Source organism: Hemitrygon akajei, chromosome 8, assembly GCF_048418815.1.
Source record: "Hemitrygon akajei chromosome 8, sHemAka1.3, whole genome shotgun sequence".
Taxonomy (NCBI): domain Eukaryota; kingdom Metazoa; phylum Chordata; class Chondrichthyes; order Myliobatiformes; family Dasyatidae; genus Hemitrygon; species Hemitrygon akajei.
The window spans coordinates 36,289,483-36,314,281 of record NC_133131.1 but is presented as its reverse complement, the minus strand read 5'-3'; the positions used below and the strand labels follow the sequence as shown (position 1 = coordinate 36,314,281).

Sequence of the window (24,799 nt, the reverse complement as noted above, 5' to 3'; positions counted from 1 at the left end):
CTGTATTGAGATGGGAGTTCACAGCTAAGCAGGGAGGAGCATTGTTTATTTAACATTTCAGCAGTATTTGAGTAATATTGTAAGTATATTGTTTGAGTAAGCATTCTTGTTCTTTAAATAATTCATTATGAATTATATGTATATATAGAAGTCACTTGAACGGTACACGTCGTCATGCTAGCACATGATACACATGCGCCTCACTAAGTAAACGCAAAGTTACACTCACATTTTGGACTCATGTGCTTTCCTTTGAATTAGTTTAATATTTTGAAGTTACAAATCAAAACACAGGCATCATTATAACAGTCAAATTACATTTGGACAGGTAGATGAAATAATTAAGGTTTATAGGGATATCCTTCAAGAGGAACACAACCTTGACATGGTTTGGAGGTTTGTGTGCCTCAATGACCCGGAGAGTTATGTTGGCTGAAGTCAGGGCTTTTTGCTTTGATGCTTGGTAGGGGCACCCATGCCAAATAGGTCAAAGGGTAGAGGTCAGAGTATGAGTGGTCCACTAGTCCTCCAAGTTCAGGGGTTCAACTCAGGGCTAACAATCCTGAGTGGTAAAACCACATTTTTACAGAAACAGCAATGAAGAATCCTTCTACATCTGAGTGCGATGGTTTTCCTGAGTCTCCACCCGGAACTTGCATGACTGACAGTGGTGAAATCTGTGCTACTGACACGATGCAGGAAGCCGTGAACACTGCCAGAGATGGAGGCCCTATACGCCAGCGCTGTAATGGGCAGTAAGTAAACAAGTAGAGGGATATGGCACTAGCTCAGGTAGGCAACTCAGTTGGCATGGACAAGTTGAACCAAAGGGTATGTATGTTGTATAGCTCTGTGACATTATACTGTATATGACATTTAACTTTAAATAAAGCTACTATATTCAGCAATAATCTTCAAAATATACAGCACTGTGCAAGTCTTAGACAGGCTAGATTTCATATATAAATTTTATTTTAGATGTTTACTTTTTTGTCTTCTGCATTAGTGTGTCAGTTGAAAAGAGCAATTTGCAGATTTCCAAAACATTAACTGTTACAGATGAATTTTTGTATTTTGTTAAAGAAAGTAACATATTAAGTAACAGACCACTTTTCAAATAATATCTGGATTACTTTGTAGGTCTACAGCCCAGTGCATGATTAAACAAAGATAACAAACAGGTGCTAATGATCAATGACATAATGAGTGGAATGAACTAAACTGATTAATTGAACAGGTGTAGAAGGAATCAAATTGGGCGAAAGACAACCAAATTAAAAGGTGAGTGTGTGGCAAATGTGAAAGTTAATCATCAATTCTTAAACCAGTGAACATAACAATAAGACACAAGGTTGTCATCCTGTATCAGGAAGATCTCTCCCAAAAAGGAATTTGATTGGCAGACAGGAGTTTCAATATATGCTGTCCAAATTCTTCTGAAGAAACACAAAGAAGGAGCAAGGCTGAGGACCAGAAATGCAGTGTTAGGCAATGGAAACTAAGGAAGACAAGAGATAGATTAAACTGACATCTCTTCCAAGTCAAGCACTGCTATCAGCTTGAACTCTCAGAAACCACTGAACTGGAACCCAAGTACACCACTCTACATACGGTCTGGAGAAGTCTTGTCAGAAGTGGTCTTCATGAAAGAGCTGCTGTCAAAAAGCCATTCCTCCTAAGTGAAGACAAAGCCAAGAGTTTCATCAACGCATAACAATACAAGGACTGGGGCACTGATCAATGGCAATTAAGTGCTCTAGACTGATGAGCCAAAATTTGATATTTTTGGCTCAAACAAGAGGCAGTTTGTCCAAAGAAAAGCTGGAGAGTGCTACATGGATGAGTGTCTGCAGCCAACAGTGAATCATGGCAGAGGTTCCTGCAGATTTCGGGCCGCATTTCTGCAAATGGAGTTGGTGATCAGGTCAGAATTAGTGGAATTCTCAGTGCTGATAAGTACAAACAGATTCTGGTCCATCACGCAATATCACCAGGGACGCATCTGATTGGTCCTAACTTCATTCTGCAGCAGGACAATAACCCCAAACACATGGCCAAGGTCAAAGAACTATAATCAGCAGAAAGAAGAACAAGGAGTTCTGCAACAGATAGTATGGTCTTCATAAAGCCCTGATTTCAACATCATCAAGACTGTCTGGGATCCTGGAGAGAAAGAACCAAGTGAGACAGCTAAAGTTTGCAGAAGAACTATGACAAGTTCTCCAAGATGCTTAGAACAATCTACCAATCAATTTTCTTATAAAATTGCACCTGTGTACCTAAGAGTATTGATGCAGTTTTAAAGGCAAATATTGATTTGATTTAACTCAATCTTTACTGTTTAATGCTCTTTACAGTACTTTTTTGATATTTAGAAGCTTTTTAATTACCGTAGATGTCGGATTATAAGCCGCTACTTTTTTCCCACATTTTGAACAGCTTTGAACACTGTGGCCTTTACTACGGTGCGGCTAATGCATGATTTTTTTCATGCCGCCAAAAACATTTTGCCTCGTAACAGTAGACCAATAAAATTGATGAGTAGTTCACAGAGGTCCAATGAAATTGTACGATAAATCAAGCGCACTTTCACAATTAAATTATTGTAAATCAGTCATTTGTACTCACCCTCATCAACATGGAAAACACTCGAAGAAAAGCATTGTGCTGCCTTTATGGCAGTTATTTAGTTTATAATATTTTCGCTTAGTAATTCATTTGTTAGTTAAAGTTAGAAGAGTTTTAACTATATTTGTTTTCTGTACTACATCGCGGGATGCTATGACGTCACACCCGGTTTCGCCGCGTCTTGTGGGAAAATGCCGGTTTGCGATAAACGGGAAGGCGGGGGGCGAGCGGCGGAGCGAAAACGCTGCTTTTAAGTTAAAGGCGATCAATAACTTTTCCTGGTAGGCTGCAGTATATATATTTTTTACCAGTCATTAGGAGATATTGGAATGTTGTTCAGTAAAAAAGTATACGCAACGTATATTTAAAAGTAGCCGCGTTACAGGCACGGTTCGAAAAAAAGCATTTGCAATATGTATTTGTTTATGTTACCATATGGATTTAATTAAAAGTTAAAAAATCCTCACGTGTAATATCTTTCTGTGTAAATATCTCATATTACAACGTGGGACACCTGCGGCCGAAAATCCGGTGCGGCCTAAAATCCGGTGCGGCCTAAAATCCGGTGCGGCCTGTACAAGTACAAAATTGATTTTCTTTCTAAAATTAGAGCCAGCGGCTTTTAATCAGGTGCGCTCTGTAGTCCGGAATCTACGGTAGTACTTTTGAAAGCTTCTCCTCTTTACAGCACTTCTTCCACATGTGCCCAAGACTTTTGTACAGAACTGTACATGCACAAGTACCTCTGTAGACCAACATAAAAGCACTAATATATATCCCTGCCACATACTACATATATTCAGATACAATATACACACCTTTTACATTACATATAGAAAGTGGTTCGTTCTTATACCAGAAACCTGCAGCTCATCTTCATCAACTTCCTTTGGAACTCCCAATCTAATCTCAAAGTTTGTGGAGGGTATCTCTGAATTTTCTTCTCACTATATCCCAATTTTTCCCTTACTGCTCTGCAGACTGCACCCACCAACAAATTCATGTTCCATTCACGTCTGCTTTGTCTGGTAAACACTACGGCAGCATTAAAGCCAGGACCAAAAGGCTATGGGACAGATTCTTTCTACAAGCCATTAGACTTTTAAATTCACGCGTCTGTACATTGCAATGGAGTCATACCACAAAGATTTTTATTCTCTCATGTTAAACATGGATGTAAGATTTAAATAAATTGTAAATTCACGTTCTGCTCACCTATATATTATTCAGCTAATGGCAAGACATCCACCCACTGATGTACTGTATCAGATCAATTGTGAGAATGAGGCCTCATTCATCAACATGCAGCTGATCAATCACTCAGTAAATCGATTGGGTCTTCTATGTGTGGCAGGTATTCTCTTTTGGGTGTGGGCTTTTGTGCGCACGTTTTCGTTTGGAGCTCCCTCACCCGTAAGTTACACAGTGTGTACAGTTATTAGCATGTCTCAGTAAAATCGTTTAATCATACAACTCAGTTGTTGTTCTTGCTCAGCGCATAGGGAACAATAATTTCACTGTTTACCTCAGCTTCACTTTCACAAAACCCGGACCCATATCTAGGCTTGAAACATCATGTTACTCTGCAGACGCAGGGAAACACACATAAAATGCTGGAGGAAATCAGCCGAGGAATAAAAAAGTCGGCATTTTGGGCTGAGACACTTCATCAGGACTGGCAGATGAGCTGTTATTTTGATGGTCACTCTCCGGTAAGCAAAGTAAATGGTAATGACAAAGACGCAAGAAAAATGCCCTCAGAAAATTTTTATTCAATAACTGCCTTAGGAAGGATTGCCTTCCATAAAATTAGGCATATTTCATATCTGTTCCACTTAACTGATCACTAGAACTTAACTGAAACTACGGTAGCATAACTAAGAACAAATGTTATCAGACAAGGGTTGAATAATTTATCACTGCTGGTGGCAGTGAGGGCAGATGCTTACCTAGAGTTCTCTGCATCATCCTTGCTCATCTCTATTATAGACAATTTGTAGTGTGTCTTTGAACACAACACTTATTGGTATACTCTGACAAAAAATAGTTAAGTATACAGGACAGGAAAAGTACATCCTCTGTTCGAGAAGGAGCTGAAACTATCAAATGCTGTGATCACAGAGAAGGCGAGATGTGATTTCCCCCTGATACTTGGGCTGTCAAATGCTCAGAAAATTATTTTCAATTAATTGTAATTTTAATTAGACTGTTAAACAAGAGTTCCAGTATTTCTTCATGTCCAACGATGAATGCTTCGGCTTTTGGTGGAGAGGGGAGTGAAAGGTACTGAGTGAAAGCTCTTTAGTGAAACTCCAATTCAATTTTTCCCCTTAATATCTACAATTAACTCATTAACAAATCTAACATATAAATTTGTTGTGTTATGAGTGGTGAACAGACCTGATGGTCAATGGGGTGCAGAGTTAACCATTCCCAACCCCCCCTCCTGAGAACTACGAACTATTGCTGTTGTTATGCTACTATTGAGAGAGAGAGAGATAAAGCCCAGACAAGAACATTTGCTGCAGATAAGAGGGGGAGAGAGACTGTTGATTTACTGTATTATGACTCTTCCTGAATTATTTACCTGCCACTACAAGGACTTTACTTTGCTCGTTAACATTCCTCAGGAGATAGCAGGAGTAGCCTGATTTGATGGACACAGTCATTCAGAGTTGATGGATAGCTGAGACCCCGTGAGTAGGGATAAAAGACAGGCCTGGAGAGACACCCCTCAGACACACCAGTGGACACTGACTGAGTGTTGGGAACCCACAGGAAGGTGGGGGTTTCGGAGACCGAACCAGGAGATCAGTCAGTAAAGCTCACAGTGTTACAGCAGGGCCGGTGGGGACTTGTGTGTGTGTCCACTCATGCCAGAGTGACGAGTCCACCACAGAAGAACGGTCTAGCTGAAGAACAGAGGGGTTATAACTGAATGGCCACAACGATACGACGGATTAAGAAAGCCACAAAAGGTTTGCCTGCTGCAGCAACAGTTGCTGTTACATCTCGCTCGCTCTCTCTCTCTCTCCAACGATTTCAACACAACAACCATAACCACCTCAGCATTTATGAACTGAACTCTATACTTTCCTATGACAATTCATTTACCCCTAGACATCAATAGAGCTTGTTTATTATTGATTATTATTATTCCTACACTTTTAGGTTTATTACTGCTAACTTGTTTTATATGTATATTTGCATTTTTGATATTGTATTGTGTAATTTACTAATAAACACCTTTAGTTTGGTACCACCAGACTCCAACGGATTCTTCTTTCTCTGCTGGTCAGACACCCAGTTACGGGGTACGTAACAGTTGTGACATAAATTACATACATTAACTGTAATTTACCGTCAGCTCTGTGTACTACTCATCACAGTCCAAGAGCTTTTGGCATCTTTTTGGAAGAATTTACTGTTTGCATTTCTTTAATTTTTTTTCCTGCATTTCTTTAAACGCCTTCAGATGAGTATAGAAGAGACCCATGGGAATTTATATCTGGAAACTCTGAATCTGGGTGAGAGGTAATTGTTGAATGCACAACTGACCTAACACTAATGCTCTACATGGAGGTATGAGTTCAACACTTCCAAGAGAAGTGGTTAGAGATTATAGAATCAGATAGAATGATTTAAACAGGAGTGGCTATTGTGCAAGACGTACCCAATCTGTTAGGATGCTTACTAAAGATTTTGAATGTCTTCCCTCCCTCCTCTGTCCCTGCCTTCACCCCTGCCAGATCAAAAACAGCAGAAAGGATGGAAGTTTAATTCCCGGCTTAATGCATGGATAGATATCAAGCTCTTGGGGTTATTTGTGACCTTCAGTTAAACATCTGGCTGATGCAAACTGCCAAGGCCCATTGGCTCATTGCGTAGTCTGCTGAGGGACCAGAACACGACAATTCCACACAAACGATTCAAGGCAAGACTGGGTGCCTAAGTGATCTATGTTCGAGTCTTGGTCCTAATTAACTGTACCTGACCTGAGACAGTGAAAGACTAAAAGGTCGTCCCCTTGCAGGAGAATTCAGGAAATATTTAAGTTTTCTGAAAATCAATGCTTTTGTGAAGACCTTTTGGTATTTATCCTTCAAGATTAAAACCCTCAGACACTCTCAAATAATTTGCTCAATACCATTTTCAACTAATCAAAAAAACATTAAGATACACATGTGCAAGTGAACACATACAGACTGGTATGGACTGTGTGCATGTATGTGTCGGTGTACGTGTGTGCAAACACACAGGAGTCCCCTACCTTGTTGAAGAGCGAGAGACAAGGATGTGGGTCTCGATCAGGTCTCTCCAGTTTGATCATACTGACAAAGCCATAGTCTTGTTGTTCATCTTCACTGGTGTTACACAGCCACAGAGGATGAAACTGCAAAAGAAAGCAATAAAAACTTAGTGAACTGAGGATAGTGCCTTTATGAACAAAGAGAGACTGCAGCTGAATTATTAGGAGTGCAACTTCAATTTATTAACACACACAAAAACCGTACACTTTATTTCAGTATTCATGTACGAATCCAATTGGTATAGAAATGAAGGTAAGGCTGAAGCAGGGACAGCATTCAAAAATGCTGCAAGAAAGTTAACACTGAATTGAGGAAATGTTGTATGAACTTCATTAATTACACAGAATTGTCATAAAAGTCAGGCACGATCTAGGAATTATAAATGGCATAGCAGATACAATTTCCCTTTCCTGTGATGTCTGCTTGTTTGTGGCTCCCTGTGTACAGTATTTCCTCCAAGATGACCATAACCTTTTCATGGTTTGGAGGCTTACTGCCTCAGTGACCCAGAGAGCTATGTTGGCTAGAGTCAGGGATTTAACCTTTGGATCTTGGAAGGGACACCCATGCCAAACAGGTCACAGGGTAGAGGCCAGACTAAGAGTGGTCCACCAGTCCTCCAGGTTCAGGGGTTCAGCTCAGGGCTAACAACCCTGACTGGTAAAACAAAACTGTTACGGAAACAGCAAGGAAGAATCCTTCTACATCTGAGTACGATGGTCTCCACTTGGGACTTTAATGATTGACAGTGGTGAAAACCGAAAAGAAACTACTAATGTGATGAGGGAAGTCCTGAGATGAAGGACCTTCATTGTTGCCCTAAATACCAGTGGCGTAATAGGCAGAAAGTAATGTGCAGTATTGACATTACAGTTTTATTTTACAAGTTTTGTTGGTTCATGGCATAGGATTCAGATAGTCACTCTTGTTGCATTATCTTGCTCAGCAAATTAATTGTTAATTGGAAGGAAGTCTGAGGTCTGGATTAACAGATCGTTACCGACAATATCCAATCTTGTACAAGGATGCTTCTATAACCACATCATCTGCAGTTAAGACTGACTTCTCCCTAGAGAAGTGGTCGCTAACCCGTTGATCGCGATCGACTAGTCGATCTTTGAGACACTCCCAGTAGATCCCGAAAAAAAAGTATGAAAAATAAATACACAAATACTGTTGAGAGATTGTTTCTGGGTTGTGGGGTTTTAGTTCCGTTCTTTCTGCCCAGTGTGCATGCGTGTAGCTCCCCCGCCATGCACTACAGTGTACTTTAGTGTCCCCGAACACCGGGCCACAAGGAAACGATACGAGTCAGCTGCACCTTTCCTCATTCCCTGTCTTGCTCACTGTTGAACTTGAACCCACGAGAGGTCATTACCCAAGCATGTCAGGGATCACTGGTTGGCCTCGGGTAACTGGCCGCTTTGTGCGGCCGGCGAGAAGTGCCATTGCTACTGGCCTGGAGCGCAGACAGATGGGCGCTGCCTCTGAATCTGTTTAGCACACCGAATGTTCGTGGGGAACCTGGTGCTAAAATATTCACAGACGACCTAATTCAGGCTCAGGGTTTCATAAGCAGCAGAGCAGCTACCCCGCTGCGATCTACTGAAACAAACTTTTGTTGGCCGATAGATCGTACAAGGTGGGCAGACATGCGCCCTGTCGCACTCCTCGCTCGGCCGGTCGCTCTCTCCAGACTGCGACTGCCGCGGCCTCGGTATGGGAACAGCCGCATCTGGCCAAGGCGGCTGGCGGCGGGCGGGTGGGAGGCTGGAGCTCGGGCCGGAGGCTGTCTAATGAGGCAATGAAGCCCTCAAAACTGCTTGAGTCCAAGCACCCTGCACTTAAAGACAAACCCATTGAGTTTTTTTCCAGCGGAAAAAACGTGAGCAAGCTGGACAGTAGCTGAGAGCCACGTAAACTAAATTGTGGAATAGACTGGACATAAGGAATCTGCTTCGAGTATCGCTGTATTCCGGTCACGTTTAACACCCCCACCCCGCCCCCCCCACCCCTTGTCAGCCGGTCCGTAAGAATATTGTCAATATTAAACCGGTCCACTGTGCAAAAAAAAGGGTGGTGACCCCTGGTGTTCATACATTATTTCTACTTCTGGTCTTTTCTGCCCCGGTGCGCATGCGTGTAACTAATCGATTTGGAGTCGATCTTGCCTTTCACTAAGGCCGAGGTAAGGGATCTTGGGCTTAAAAAGGTTGGTGACCACTACCCTAGAGAGATACCTTCCTACAAGAAACGTGTAAATAAGGCCGAAAGAGCACTGAGAAAACTTACAAGGATGTTACCAGTTCTGGAGGAACTGAGTTATATGAAAAGATTGAATAGGTTAGGACTTTATTCCTTGGAATGTAGAAGATTGAGAGGAGATTTGATAGAAGAACACAAAATTATGAGGGGTATAGATAGGGTAAATGCAAGCAGGCATTTACCACTGAGTTTGGGTGAGACTACAACTAGAGGTCATGGGTTAAAGATGAAAGCTGTAAAGGGGAACATGAGGGTAAACTTCTTCACTCAGAAGGCCGTGAGAGCGCAGGTGGAGCATGCGAGCTCGGCTGTAACATCTTAAGTGAAGTTTGGATAGGTACACGGATAGCAGGGGTCCTGATGCCTGTTGATGGGAGTAGGCAGCTTAAATGGTTTTGGCATAGACTAGATGGGCCGAAGGTCCCATTTCTGTGCTGTATTTTTCTATGACTCTATACAAGACGATGGGAAACCTCCAGAACATGTAAACAGTGATTCCAAAGATTCCAAAGTATGCAAGCATAAAACTGAAAGAAAATAAAAGGAGACTTTGAAGTGTTGAATAAAATGGTAAAGTGTTATCCACTACAATTCTACTTGCGATAAAGAATAATGAATTCTGTTTGTTTAATTCCAAAATGGGCTTCTTTGCTTATGGACTAAACTTAGACATAGAGAGCAGTAAATCACACAGGCAATGACTGCCGATGGTACTGTGTCACTGGATAATAAAGTGACTATCCATTCAAATGAGCTTGGTAACCCATGACTTTTCAAACTCCTCTAATAATAACAACATGAAAATCTGTAAAAGTTTCCTTGTGATGAAGCCTTTCCTTCTGGATTCAGAATAAAGATGCCATTAACCATTAATCTGGGACAATGCAGACCCAAGGTTGGTCAATGTTTTGGTAGGAAAAATTACATTTTGAGTTAAAATGCAACTGTACTATACTGCAGCCCAGAAGTGAATGGCTGTAATGTTTGAATAAGGTGAATTCACTGAGGCCAGGTCTCCTTAGAATGAGTACTCAGAGTTTTCATTGGGCTTTAGAAAGCCAGTGCCTGGCATTTCAGGAACTCCATCCTCCAAATAATTAACAACAGAGAAAATTCAAACCATAAGACATAGAAGTAGAATTAGGTCAACCAACCATTGGAGTCCTTCATTTGATCACGACCAGTCTATTTTTCCATCTCAACCCCATTCCCTGCCTTCTTGCCACAACCTTTGACATCCTTACTAATCAAAAACCAATCAACCTCTGCTTCAAGTATATCCAACGACGTGACTTCTACAGCTGTCCGTGGCCATAAGTTCCACAGATTTGCCACCCTTTGGCTAAAGAAATCCCTCCTCAGTTTTGTTCTAAAGGGATGTTCTTTAATTCTGAGGCTGTGCACTCTGGTCCAAAACTCTCCCTCAAATGGAAACATCTTCTGCACATTCACTCTATCCAAGCCTTCCAATATTTGGCATGTTTCAATGAGAGTCCCCATCATCCTTTTAAACTCCAGCGAGTACAGGCCCAGAGCCATCAAATGCTCCTCATACGTTAACCCTTTCATCCCTGGGATCCTTCTTGTAAATGTCTTCTGGACCCTCACCAACGCCAGCACATCAGTCCTTTGATACAGGTTCCAAAATTACTCACAATACTCTAAATGTCGTCTGGCCAATGACTTTTTAAGCCTCAATGTTACATCCTTGCTTTTATATTCTAGTCCTCTCAAAATGATGCTATATTGCATTTACCTTCCTCACTAGTGACTCAATATGCAAGTTAATCTTTAGAGAAATCTGCACTAGGACCCCCAAGTCCCTTTGTACCTCCCATTTCTGAATTCACTCTCCATTTAGAAAATAGTCTGTGCCTTTATTCCTTCTACCAAAGTGCTTGACCATACACTTTCCTATACTATATTCCATCTGCCACTTCTTTGCCCATTCTCCGAATCTCATCAAGTTCTTCTGCACACTCCCTGCTTCTTCAACACTACCTGCCCCTCCACCTATCATTGTATCATTTGCAAACTTGGCCACAAAGTATCAATTCCATCATCTCACATCATTAACAAATAAAAGTGAAAAGTAGTGGACCCAACACCGACCCCTAAGGAACACCACTAGCCACCAACAGCCAACCAGAAAAGACCACCTTTATTCCCACTCTCTGCCTCTGCCAGTTAGCCAATCTTCTACCCATGCTACTACCTATCCTTAGTAAATCCTTCATTCATAGCCCCTCAATTGCTTTAACGCTAATTTAAGCCACTTATCAAAAGTCACCTTTGGTCTTAAAGTGGATAAAATAAACACCAAACAGTTGCTATTTAAGCACACAGATAAGAATTTCTTGTTGGTGCTAGGAAAGGGCCTGTCTTGTAGAATTAGGGTGCAGACTTCCCAGCAGCACTTGCAATACCTGGTAGCCTATAGCTTGTGTTCAATCTGCAAATCTGTCTACTCAACATAGCCCTTTCAACCTGACTTACTTATGCTTTATATTTCCAACTGGTGTTTTCTTCTCAGTGGTTTTCTTGTAGTCTGTACTGCAACTCAGAAGGCTCTTCAATCCCTGGCCTTTGCCAGGCAAGTTTCAAAACAGAAATACTGATCTCCAAGCAAAACTGTAGAATTAGAAAGGTCAACTCCAAACTAGCAGCAAACCAGGCAGTCTTTAGTCAACCGGCAAGTGACAGTGCTCTGATAATGGCAGTTAATATCAATGTTAAGGGAATATAGATATAGAATCTGGTAGCAGTCATGTTAACTTAAAGCTACACTGCACCAGGGAAAGACAAACTAGCTGGGAACACAATGTCTTTCTGGGAAGATAAAATGCAGTGAGTTCCATCCCAAAGTAGGTTAGATCTATGCAAGGTTAAGGGACAGAGGGAGAATCCAGAATGCTATTTATGTGACCAGCAAAGTAATTAGGGATTTAGAAAATGAGCGAGATCATTGTCACAAGCGGCAGTACCAGTCTTCAAATCAAAAGCCAAAAAAAGGTTAGGGGTGAACATGGAATTATTACTGTCAGGAATCATTACTGATTGAACCCAATTTCCATCCAGAGCAACAAAAGGGATTCTGGGATGGTGCAACCCATGCCAAGTACAATGCCTGGAACAGCAGAACTAATTTGGTCATTTGCAGATATATTCCACTTAAAATGTGATGAAAAGATGAAGGAAATAAGTCCACAAAACCTCCAAAGATACTGAGTCTGCCTACTCAGAAACGTAACTGAGTAAAGGAGACAATTTGCTCTTAGGCGGCCAAGCCTGAACAGAGTACACACCACACCAGCCTTCGAATAGTCAAAACAAAATGTTCTCAGATTCATTTGATACCCTGTTTTCCATTATGTAATATATGTGATTCCCTTACATACCACATATTTCACTTTTATTCTGATGCAGCATAGTACTTCCTTAATTAGAATGAGCTAATCATTGGCACACATATTTTACAACAGCCTGTAACCTGTGCATTTGGTCAAAGGATGCAAAGCTTGGCAAATTCTATGTGAAACGGAGCACAATCACTCACAAAATATCCACTTAATGTCTTCCAAATCCATGAATGAATTACCCACCCATCCCGGCACCCACATCTAGATGAAAGTGGATTGCTTTCTTGGTGTAGCCCCATCTACCCTGATCAGTTCTGGTCACCCTCTTCCTAGATCTCTCATCCTCTCTGAACAAGAATACACTAACTCCCTGCCGCAGTTACCATCTTCTCTGACCAAGAATCCATCACTCTCACTTTTGGAGCTAGGCCACTTTGTCTATAGTGGCTCCTTTTTCATATTCAGTCAGCAGTTGCCGCAGTAACGCAGGAAACGTGTTCAAGGCAATGATGAAACTTCTGAAGTTTTATTGACTGTGAAATCCAAACTCCCTTTTTGTTCTCACTAGCCTTGCACTTCATTGAATTTCATCCGTGGAGACGAGATGTTCCAGCTGGCATCTGTTTCAGCTGCAGAAGGATTGTATACAAATGGGGCATTGTACCCGGACCTTTCCGTTCTCACCATAAGGCAATCTTCAAACACCAGAGTACCCAGACTGCACTGCTGTAACATGAGCTCTTCTGTGAATAATGTTGTATTTGAGGAGGTGATAAGCAGGTCATACTCCAGGCAATATGGTAACTTGATTAAAAATTAAACTGCACTTGGAATCAAATCAAAGGAAAAGTGTAATTGAAATGTAACTTGCATCTTCCTGTTTGTGCGCAGGAATGATTACTGTGTTGTGGGACTTTGCTTTCATCTCTGTTCATCTACTGCCAGCTGGGCACATGCCGACGCTCAATCTCATTCTTAGTATCGTAAAGATGGTTTACAGGATCTCAGCCTGCACGACAGACTCGGCACATCTCAACTCTCTGGGAGGCACTGAATATCTCAAAGGATATTTGGCAATCTACACGATGGCTGTTCTTATGTCTGCAATAGCAGTGCTTCATTGCATCGTAAAAGGTGACTGTTAACATGTAACTAAACATGTGTTTTTACATGTCTAGTTATGTAAGTGATTCCTTAAAACCTAGTTCTTTGACAGTGTTTTGTCAGTTTCCAATGTTGCACGATAGTGCTCCTTCAAAGCCACATGGAACATTTTACTAAACAGTGCCATAGTAAATGCAAGTTGTCCTAAAGTAGCAGTGAGATAACGTATTGTCTAAATCATTGGTTTAATGTACTCTCTCAGCATTATAGATAGATACTTTATTGATCCCAAAGGAAATTCCAATGTCACAGTCACATTACAAGTGCACAGGTATATAAATATTAGAAGGTATCAAATATTAGAAGAGAAGTAAGAAAGAATAAAAAATAAGTTACCTCAAACAGGAGGGGATTATCAATTCCTCAGCTATAGGTTGACTCGTTATAGAGCCTAATGGCCGAGGGTAAGAATGACCTCATCTAGCGCTCTTTGGGAGCAGCGCAGTTGTCTTAGTTTTTTACTAAAGTGCTCCTCTGTTCAGCCAAAGTGGCATGCAGAGGGTGAGATACATTGTCCAGAATTGCCAGGATTTTCCGGGGTGGGGGTGGGGGTCCTTTGTTCTACCACAGCCTCTAGCATGACCAGTTTGACTCCTGCAACAGAGCCAGCCTTTCTAATCAGTTTATTGAGCCTGTTGGCATCACCCGTGTTGATGCCATTGCCCCAGCACACCACCACATAGAAGATTGCACTGACAACAACGGACTGGTAGAACAAGTGAAGGAGAGGCCTGCATACTCCAAGGGACCTCAGTATCCTCAGGAAATAGAGGCGGCTCTGGCTCTTCTTGTACACAGCCTCTTTGATGGTGTTCCACTCAATTCTGTCATCCAGGTGCACCCCCCAATACTTGTAGGTCCTTACCACATCCACATCTTCACCATCAGCAGTAACAGGGAGCAGTGCAGGCTTAGTCTTCTTAAAGTCCACAACCATCTCCTTTGTCTTGCTAACGTTGAGCTGCAGATAATTCAGCTTGCACTGAGAAAGTCCTCCACCAGGGCCCTGTATTCATCCTCTCGTCCTCCCTTTATACACCTAACTATTGCTGAGTTATCAGAGAATTTCTGCAGATGACATGACTCAGTGTTGTATCTAAAGTCTGAGATATACAGGGTAAACAGGAAGAGAGCTAATACAGTCCCCTGAGGGGTCCCAGTGCTGCTTATAGCCATGTCTGACACACAGCTCTGAAGTCGCACAATCTGTGATCTGCCAGACAGGTAGTCCATTATTGATGAAAGTGCAAACTTGTATTGAACGGAGGTATTCCCCCAGCAATAAGGGCTATATGGTATTGAAGGCATGATCCTCACAGTGCTGCCCTGCTTATCCAAATGGGAGCAGGCTCTTTTCAGCAGGGAGACGACAGCATCATTGACTATGGGCCATAATCCATTCTGTTCTACTTGGGCTATGCCACAAAGAAGTGGGGTGCCTTTGTTACCCAGTGTCCACATGTATCACTGCTTTGCCACTAAACCAGCAGGAAGGGATAGCTTCTATTCTCCCACTGGACTGCACCAGTTGGAGTAATCTATTCTGCTGTCACTGCACAGGACCTTATAAAACTTTCTAAACATCTGCTTCTTTGAATGGTTCTGCCTTAACATTGAGGAAATATTTCTTCCTAATACAAGCCTCACTCTAGGGCAGAGGCAGGGAGTCCAAACCTTTCTTGTGCCCAGGACCAATACTATTCTGCTCTGGAGATCGAGGCACATAAATCAGTCTGTTATTTCACTGCATTGCTGAAGGGGTATTCTTTTGCTAGACATACTTCTTCTTGGACTTGATAATAAACTAAGGCTTCTTTGGTTGATATGTAAGATTTCATCTACCCACGGTAGTATCTCTTTCCAGAAAATCTTGACGCTTTGCTCCAAATTGCAAAACTTAGCTAATAATAAGAATTCATTATAAATGAGAGAGGAATGCATTGGCCACTCTTTAGCCAAATTTTGGCACCCGTAGTTTGCCATTCTTCTGTCTGGTTTAGTGTAGAGACAAGAAACTGTAGACGTTGGAATCTGGAGCAGCAAACAACATGCTTGAGGAAGTCAGTGGGTTCAGTAGCATCAGTGGTGTTGGGCTGGGGTGTGGTTGATATTTCAGGTCAAATCCTTGTATGATGACTGAGAGTGGAGAGGGGAGATAGCTAGCATATAGGCGAGAAGGAAAAGAACTGAAATAGAGTCCAGAAAATGATTAGTGAATTGAGGATGGGTGATGCTTCTTTGGTTTGTTCCTTGAAGATTCTAAGAATTGTAAAAACAATCACCAACTGATATCAGCAACCTGAGTTAAGTTCCTGCCACTGCCTGTAAGGAGTTTGTATGTTCTCCCTGTGTTCATGTGAGTTTCCTCTGGGAGCTCTTGTTTCCTCCCACAGTCCAAAGACGTACCAGTTGGTAGGTTAATTGATCATTGTAAATTGTCCCATGATTAGGCTATGGTTAATTGGGGGTGGCTGGGCAGCACAGCTTGAAGGGCCTGTTCTGCACTACATCTCAGTCAATAAATAACAAACTAATTCCAGCTAAAAAAACACTGGAGAGTTTCTGGAACTGGGTATGGTTCTAAATTATCAGTGCTAGATAAATAAAAATGCATTTCACAAAAGCAGTCCAAAGGTGGATAGGGAAAAGGGCCAGGCTGATATTAACAATCATCAGCTATTATACACAAGGGTGACAGGAGACATTGATGGGCTTTGGAAAGGCGCTTGCAACCTGATTTGCGTCAGGAAGAACAGCCACAGCCTGTGCATTCTCAAAGCAATTGCACAATCAATGTGTTCATATACAATAGTCATCCCAATCCCCAAAACAAATCAAGACTACATGGTTCTAAATGGAAGAGGACATTTCTTGCTCTGGTCCCTTGCTGGTCACTGATGATTACACTCAACTTTGACAGTCTCTGGGTACATGACGAGGAAGGAAAGACCACCATCTTCTCACTTTCATACCATCTTATCAAATCCTCAGTGAGACTTCAAAGTAGTGCAAAGAAAACAGTTACAATGCATTATGCCATGGCTGACCTATGCGGGGAAGATGCAAGAAAATAATTAATATGAATGACCAGCAGACTGGTATGCCTTTTAGACTTTTTCCATGTAAAACATTTGAAAATTGCTTTTACACCCTAACGTTTAAAAGTTTTCCATAGTTGAAAAAAGGCACCAAAGATGATTGGAATAAAGAGCTATGCTCTGATCTTGTTTCCCCATAAACTACAAATAATAAGGAATTTGTTAGCTACTTTGGCAAATAAAATCTTCAAACCCCAAAATGTTGTAAAGTCTAATGTCATGTAGTCAGGAGGTCTTTATTCCCGGCTTTCAGCCAGCAGAGATAAAAACAGTCACAGAACCTGTTTAGCCTTACAAAGTCTGAAACATTTACCAACCTATATAAGTGCAATAAATATAATCACTATTATATTGCTGATTCAGGAAAACTGAAGTACACAATTTCAATGACCTATTGCCTAGGCACTCCCCATCATCCTCAACATGGGTGCCCCCCAGGCCTGTGTGCTAAACCCATTGCCATACACTCTGCTCACACATGACTGCAGGGCCAAACATCTGAGTAATCACATTGTCAAGTTTGCCGATGGCACAACAGTGTTGGAGCTCATCACTAACAATGATAAAACAGCCTATAGTGAGGAGCTGAACAGGCTCGAGGCCTGATCTCAGGTAAATAACCTCTTCCTTAATGTCAACAAGATGACTATCGACTTCAAGAGAACCCATACCATTCATATCTCTCTTCACGTTGGCGGCACCGCAGTGGAAACTACAAGCACTTCCAAACTCCTTGGGGGTGCACTTCTTGCATAACCTCCCATGGTCCCTGAAGACATTTTACGCAATCAGATTAACTCATTGATGCCTCTACTTTCTGAGAAGACTGAAGAGAGCTGGACATCTCCAATGCCATATTTAAGCTTGCCGATGACACCAGTCATTGACCAAATCAAAGGTGGTGATGAACCATCATATAAGAGGGAGATTGCAAATCCAGCTGAGTGGTATCTGAACCACAACCTCTCACTCATGTCCGCAAGGCCAAGGAGCTGATTATTAACTTCAGAAGGAGGAAACCTGAGGTCCATGAGCCAATTCCCATTTGGGGATCCGAGGTGGAGAGAGTCAGCAACTTTAAATTCCTCAGGGTTATCATTTCAGAGGATCTGTTCTGAGTCCAGCATGCAAGTGCCATTACGAAGAAAGCTCAGCAGTGCCTTTACTTTCTTAAAAGTTTACTAAGATTCAGCACGTCATCCAAAACACTGACAGACTTCTATAGATGTGTGGTGGAAAGTATGTTGACTGGTTGCATCACAGCCTGGTATGGGAACACCAGGGCCCTTGTATAAAAAATCCTAGAAAAAGCAGTGGATATGGCCCAGTCCTTCACGGGTAAAGCCATTCCCAGCACTGAGCACATCTACACAGAATGCTGTCACAGTAAAGCAGCATCCATGATCAAGGACCCCTATTTTCCAGGCCATGCTCTCACTGCTGCAACCAGGAAGATGATACAGGTGCCTAAGGACCCACACTGCCAGATTATTACCCCTCAATTATCAAGGAAAGGTCTAAAAGCATGCCAGTCCACTGGTCATTCATATTAATTATTTTCTTGGATCTTCCGAGCATTAAGTTGGCCATTGCATAATGCATACAACTCCACACACAGAGCACAGGGGGAAAGGAGTCAGGATTAAGCCCAGTGCTCTGGGTGTCGAGGCAGCATGTGTTGTGCTGCAGCCTCCCGAACCGGCTCCTCCAAATGTCAGCAAATTATACTCAACTCAAAAAGGCAATTTCAAAGCTGTAAGTAGTTAAACCAGTTAAACTTACACTTCATCCCAAATAAAGGGAGAATGTGCAGAAGGGAGATAGGCTGAAACTCCCAGCCAAGCTTACTGAACATATCGTCACATACATTTAAATAAAAGTGTGGTAATACTTAAATTGCGCTCTAATGGGATCCACAGTAGTGCAGTGGTTATCGCGCTGTTGTTACAGCTCAGGGCACTCCGGAGTTCAGAGTTCAATTCCAGAACCATCTGTAATGAGTCTGTATGTTCCCCCCACGAACTGAATGGGTTTCCTCCAGGTGCTCCGGTTTCCCACCGCAGTGCAAAGACGTACTGATTAGTAGGATAATCGGTTACTGTAAATTGTCCCGTGATTAGGCTAGTGTGGGTTGCTTGCTGGGCTGGAAGGGCCTGTCCGTGCTGTATCTCTAAATGAAGTAAAAAAATAAATATAAGTTACTCTCTCTGGAAATTTAGTTAGGAAAGACAAAATATCTATATCGGCTGCACCTTTTAACAGGTGAAGTGCAGCCAGCATGAACATTTCACCTCCAATACATTTCACTGCAACTATAGTGAGAGTTTTAATGCACGTTACAATACTAGATTTGTCCTTGAAGTACAACTCACCAATTGTCAATACAAAACTGCACCTATCTCATTTTACAATTGTTCCTTATAATCCTACAATCCTCAACCTACAGGATTAGATTCATGCATGCAAGAAGCACATTATTGTCTCCAATTGCCCAAATTTTCTTACTGCATCAGTGGGACTGGGAAAAAGATCTTAATATTCTCTAGATCATAAAAACCCTAGCTCGTACACCAAAGCATCAACAAATGCTGTATGACCAGCAGTTGGAGTGCCTCTTATATCAGCCTGCAGGGGGCACTAGCATCAACAACAACCATTCAATGGTTTTGTTAAAATAGGATATTACGGAAATGATTTTATCATATGTTAGCGGCATTTAAAAAATCTTCACGTGTGATTCTAAAAGTCCCAGAAAGGTCAAGAGTTTCACTTGCAAGATCTCCAGAAAAGCATTCTTGAGTTTCCCTGTGTCTTGTTGTCCTTTGCCAGTTGCGCTTCGCTGTTCACAGATCTCGCAGCTGTCTGCATTTAGTCCTGCAGCTGCAACATGGAACACATGCAGCAATGCAAGCAGCATTCTTGCAGCTAGTTAGTGCTACCGGTTGGAACCTACGTAGATGCCATTATGCTGGGAAAAGGGATGGAGAGTGCTCACAATGGTTGCTTAAGGAGACATCTTCACGGGAGGAGTTTTTTTGAAATGGTTGTGGGAGGCTACTTTGTTCAGAGACCATTTCCAGGTGGGTCTTTTAAGGAATAATGCTACATATACAGTCTATGAGTCGCTCCGCTTTGTGGAAACCCTTTATGAGTAGAAATCCCTATGCTGCTGAACCTACCGCAAGGTTCAAAGTAAATTTACTATCAAGGTGCATAAGTATCAACATATACAACACCGAGATTCATTTTCTTCTGCATATACTCCATTAATCCATTTTGAATAATAACCATAATAGAATCAATGAAAGACCGCACCAACTTGGGCGTTCAACCAGTGTGCAAAAGACCACAAACAGCAAAGGTACAAAAAAAAGGCATAACAACAAATAAATAAATAAGCAATTAATATCAAGGACGTGAGATGAAGAGTCCTTGAAAGTGAGTCCATGGGTTGTGCAAACATTTCAATGATGGGGGCAAGTGAAGTTATCCTCTTTGCGTCAAGTGCCTGACGGCTGAGGGGTGTTTCTGAACCTGGTGGTGTGAATTTCTGAACCAGGCTCCTGCAACTTTTTCCTGATAGCAGCAGTGAGAAGAGAGCATGACCCAGATGGTGGGGGTCCCTGATGATAAATGCTGCTTTCATTTGACAATGCTTCATATAGATGTGCTCAGTGGTGGGAGGGCTTTACCTGTGATGGACAAGGCCATATTCACTACTTCTTGTCAGCATTTCCATTCAAAGATATTGGTGCTTCCATATCAGGCTGTCACTTAATAGACTCTCCGACGCACATCCATAGAAGTTCGTCAAGGTTTTCAATGTCATGCCGAATCTTCGCAATTGCTTTTAGGAAGTAGAAATGCTGTCGTGCTTCCTTCGTAATTGGATTTACATGCTGGGCCCAGGACAGGTCCTCTGAAATGATAACACTGAGGAATTTAAAGTGCTGACCCTCTCCACTTCTGATCCTCCAATGAGGACTTGCTCGAGGACCTCTGGGTTCCTCCGCCTGAAATCAATAATCAGTACTTTGGTCTTACTGATATTGAGAAAGAGGTTGCTGTGGTACTAGTCAATCAAATTTTCAATCTACGTGCTGATTCATCACCACCTTTGATTTGGCCTACAACAGTAATGTCATCAACAAACATAAATATGGCATTGAAGTTGTGCTTAGCCACACAATCATAAGTGTAAAGCAAACAGAGCAGGGAGCTGAGCACTCAGCCTTATTGTGTACATGTGCTGATGGAGATCCTGTAGATGTTGTTGCTAAACTGAATGGGGTCTGCAAGTGAGGAAATCAAGGATCCAATTGCACGAGGAGGTATTGAGGCCAAGGTCTTGAAGCTTATTGATTAGTTTTGATGGGCTGATGGTATTGAATGCTTAGCAGTAATCAAAAGACAGCATCCTGATGTATACACCTTTGCTGTCCAAATGTTCCAGGGTTGAATGAAGAGCCAATTAGATGGCATCTACTGTGGACCTGTTGCTCCAGTAGGCAAATTGGAGTGGATTCAAGCTGCTTCTCTGGCAGAAGTTGATTTTTTTTAATCACCAGCCTCTCAAAGCACATAATCGCTGTGGATGTAAGTACTACTGGATGGTAGTCTTTGAGGTAGGCTATCATGTTCTTTTTCAGCATTGGTATAAGTGAAGTCTGCTTGAAGCAGGTAGGTACCTCAGACTGTCGAAACAAGAAGTTAAAGATCTCAGTGAACACTCCAGCCAGTTGATCTGTCGGATATTTGAAAATGGCTGAAACCTCTGCTGGAGAATGGAGTTTGAGTGACCCCTCCAACGCCACAACTATGAGAAATGTGGAAATAAGCAATAACAGTTGAGTGCGACTGTGACACTGACCTCCATGGGTAAAGCAGACCACGCACATGTGAGTCCAGAGGAACTCACAAATCTCAATGTGGTCGACTGATTAGTTTGAATGACAACCTTTCGAAATAGTGTTGATTCATGGAAGAAAATGCATTAGTAAAATCTGATTGGTTGTTCAGCAAACAAAAACCATAATCTTTTAACATCAGGTGAATTTTGGGTAGTGTACCATCACTGACATCATTTGACAGAGTTCAGCAGTGGAATACATCCTAAAATTAACAGAGACAGGAATTGAATTTCACGTCAGGCAGTGAAAGTTCCAGAAATGTACATAATATTATTCTATCTCAGGTTAAACATTGTTTTTCTTTCCTCAAGTTCTGAAAATGAATATCTAGGCCATTGTATCTCCAAGTTCTCAATCTTACACACAAACACTCTCCCCTCACTGCTACAAACACTCTCAATTCCCATCAACAACCCTTCATCTTTATGTATATAAACAGTTATCTAGTTATCACTCTTATGATTGAATCAGTGATAATGCCCAATGACACATACCCACCTCCTTTGTAACAGACTATATTGCAGTTACACACCACAGAGCCTGCCTGAAGAAGACTTTATTCCAAACGCAAAAGAGAACCATTTAGAGTCAGAGAATCATGAGGCATCACAACACAGAAACAGCCCCTTTGGTCCATCTCGTCTATAATGAACTGTTTTTCTACCTATACCCATTGACCTGCACCTGGAGCATTGTCAGCCATACCCCTCCCAGTCTTCTCTTAGATGTTGCAATCGAACCAACATCCATCACTTTTGCTAGCAGCTCATTCCACATTCACACCACCCTTTGAGTGAAGCTTCCCCTTATGTTCTCCTTAGATATTTCACCTTTCACATTTACCCTATGACCACTAGTCTTACCCAATTTCAGTGGAAAAAGTATCCTTGTACTTAAACCATCTATGCCCATCACAATTTTGTATACCTCGATCAAATCTCCCTCCCCTCATTCTCCTATGGTCTAGGGAATAAAATCCTAGTCGATTCAGTTTTTCCCTATAACTCAGATCCTCAAGTCCTGGCAACATCCTTGTAAATTTTCACTGTACTCTTTCAATCTTATTGATATCTTTCCTGTAGGTAACTGAAGAAAACAGCACAGAATACTCTAAATTTGGTCTCACCAACCTCTTACATCTCCTGTACTCAATACTCTGATTTATGACCATGTGCCAAAAACTTCCTTAATGACCCTGTCCATGATGCCGCTTCCAAGGAATTATGAATCTGTATTTCTGGATCCCTCTGTCCTGCCACACTCCTCGGTGCCCTACCATTTACTGTAAATCTCCTCAAAAAGCAACACCACTCACATTTCTGCATTAAATTCTATCTGCCATTTTTGCTAGCCTTCAAAGTGTATTTTTGAGACACCCACCTTCAATATGTTGGTTGAAATAGATTCTACAAACAACTGATTGCATTGAGACCAAAGACACACTGTGAACCTTCTCAGTGAGAAAGTCAGAAATGGTGAGGCAACTGGCCAATGACTGGCCCAGAACAACTTTCCAACTACTGCCCACTTCACACCTTACATTCCTTTGCTCTGTATCTGTGTTTGGGGATTAGGAGACAGTAAACAGGCATTAATAGAATCTAAAAGGAAAGCTCTTTTCCGTGAATGTTCCAGTAATCCAAACAAATACCCGAAGTGTAGAATTACTAACTGCAGAAGAGCAGAGGATTGGAAATCTGATCCTCCACTTCATGCTGAAGGTTCAACTACCTGTGTTAAAGTGTAAACACTTAGTTCTTTCTTCTGTTCACTTTGGCAATGATTAGCAGATATGAAAGAGTAGCAACAGAAGTAGAAACATAGAAAAGAGGTGCAGGAGTAGGCCCTTCGGCCCTTCAAGCCTGCGCCGCCATTCAGTATGATCATGGCTGATCATCCAACTCAGAACCCTGTACCTGCTTTCTCTCTATACCCCCTGATCCCTTTAGCCACAAGGGCCATATCTAACTCCCTCTTAAATATAGCCAATGAACCGGCCTCAACTGTTTCCTGTGGCAGAGAATTCCACAGATTCACCACTCTCTGTGTGAAGACGATTTTCCTCATCTCGGTCCTAAAAGGCTTCCCCTTTATCCTTAAACTGTGACCCCTCGTTCTGGACTTCCCCAACATCGGAAACAATCTTCCTGCATCCAGCCTGTCCAATCCCTTTAGAATTTTATACGTTTCAATAAGATCCCCCCTCAATCTTCTAAATTTCAGTGAGTATAAGCCTAGTTGATCCAGTCTTTCTTCATATGAAAGTCCTGCCATCCCAGAAATCAATCTGGTGAACCTTCTCTGTACTCCCTCTATGGCAAGAATGTCTTTCCTCAGATTAGGGGACCAAAACTGCACACAATATTCTAGGTGCGGTCTCACCAAGGCCTTGTACAACTGCAGTAGAACCTCCCTGCTCCTGTACTCAAATCCTTTTGCTATGAATGCCTACTTTTGCTATGTACATCCTACTCTTCCAGGATATTTTACTGAGGAACAGAGCCAGGACCTGTTATGTTGTTTTGGACTTTAAAAGGGACTACACGTACTTAAGGCTCTGGAAAATACACGATGAAGGTGTTTCACCAAGGGGAGGGTGAAGATGATCAGATTACTGTGACCAGCATATAGAGCACATGGTTCCAGACTCACTGATAGTTCCACAAGAACATCTGTCATGTGCTTGAAACATTGGTTTGGGAGAGCAAAAATTTCAGGTGGATTTATGAGAGTGATTAAGGGGTGGAGTCAGCAGGAATCAGTGAAAGGGCAGCACAGAGGTGACAAGGATAGATGGGAACTTCCCAGTTAATCACTGTTCAGAGTGGCTCCAAACTGGAGAAGACTAGGATCAACTGCAAAGCCAAATAAACTGACTAGGTTCACATATAAAACATATTATATTGGGGCAGTACGGTAGCCTAGTGGTTAGCATAACACTTTACAGTACAGGTGACCCGGGTTCAATTCCCGCCTCAACCTGTGAGGTGTTTGTACGTTCTCCCTGTGACCACGTGGGCATCCTCTGGGTGCTCTGGTTTTCTCCTACAGTCCAAAACGTACCG

At 42.0% G+C, this 24,799-nt stretch overlaps 1 protein-coding gene across 3 annotated transcripts in view; it reads right to left on the bottom strand.

The window, feature by feature from the left end:
* Window positions 1-24,799, bottom strand: part of rnf43 (ring finger protein 43) — a 221,737-nt gene that overhangs the window by 70,535 nt on the left and 126,403 nt on the right. For all 3 annotated transcript variants that reach the window (XM_073053598.1, XM_073053599.1, XM_073053600.1), the window contains exon 2: window positions 6,899-7,021. In XM_073053598.1, the coding sequence (XP_072909699.1) occupies window positions 6,899-7,021 (123 nt within the window). The remainder of the gene's footprint in view (window positions 1-6,898; window positions 7,022-24,799) is intronic.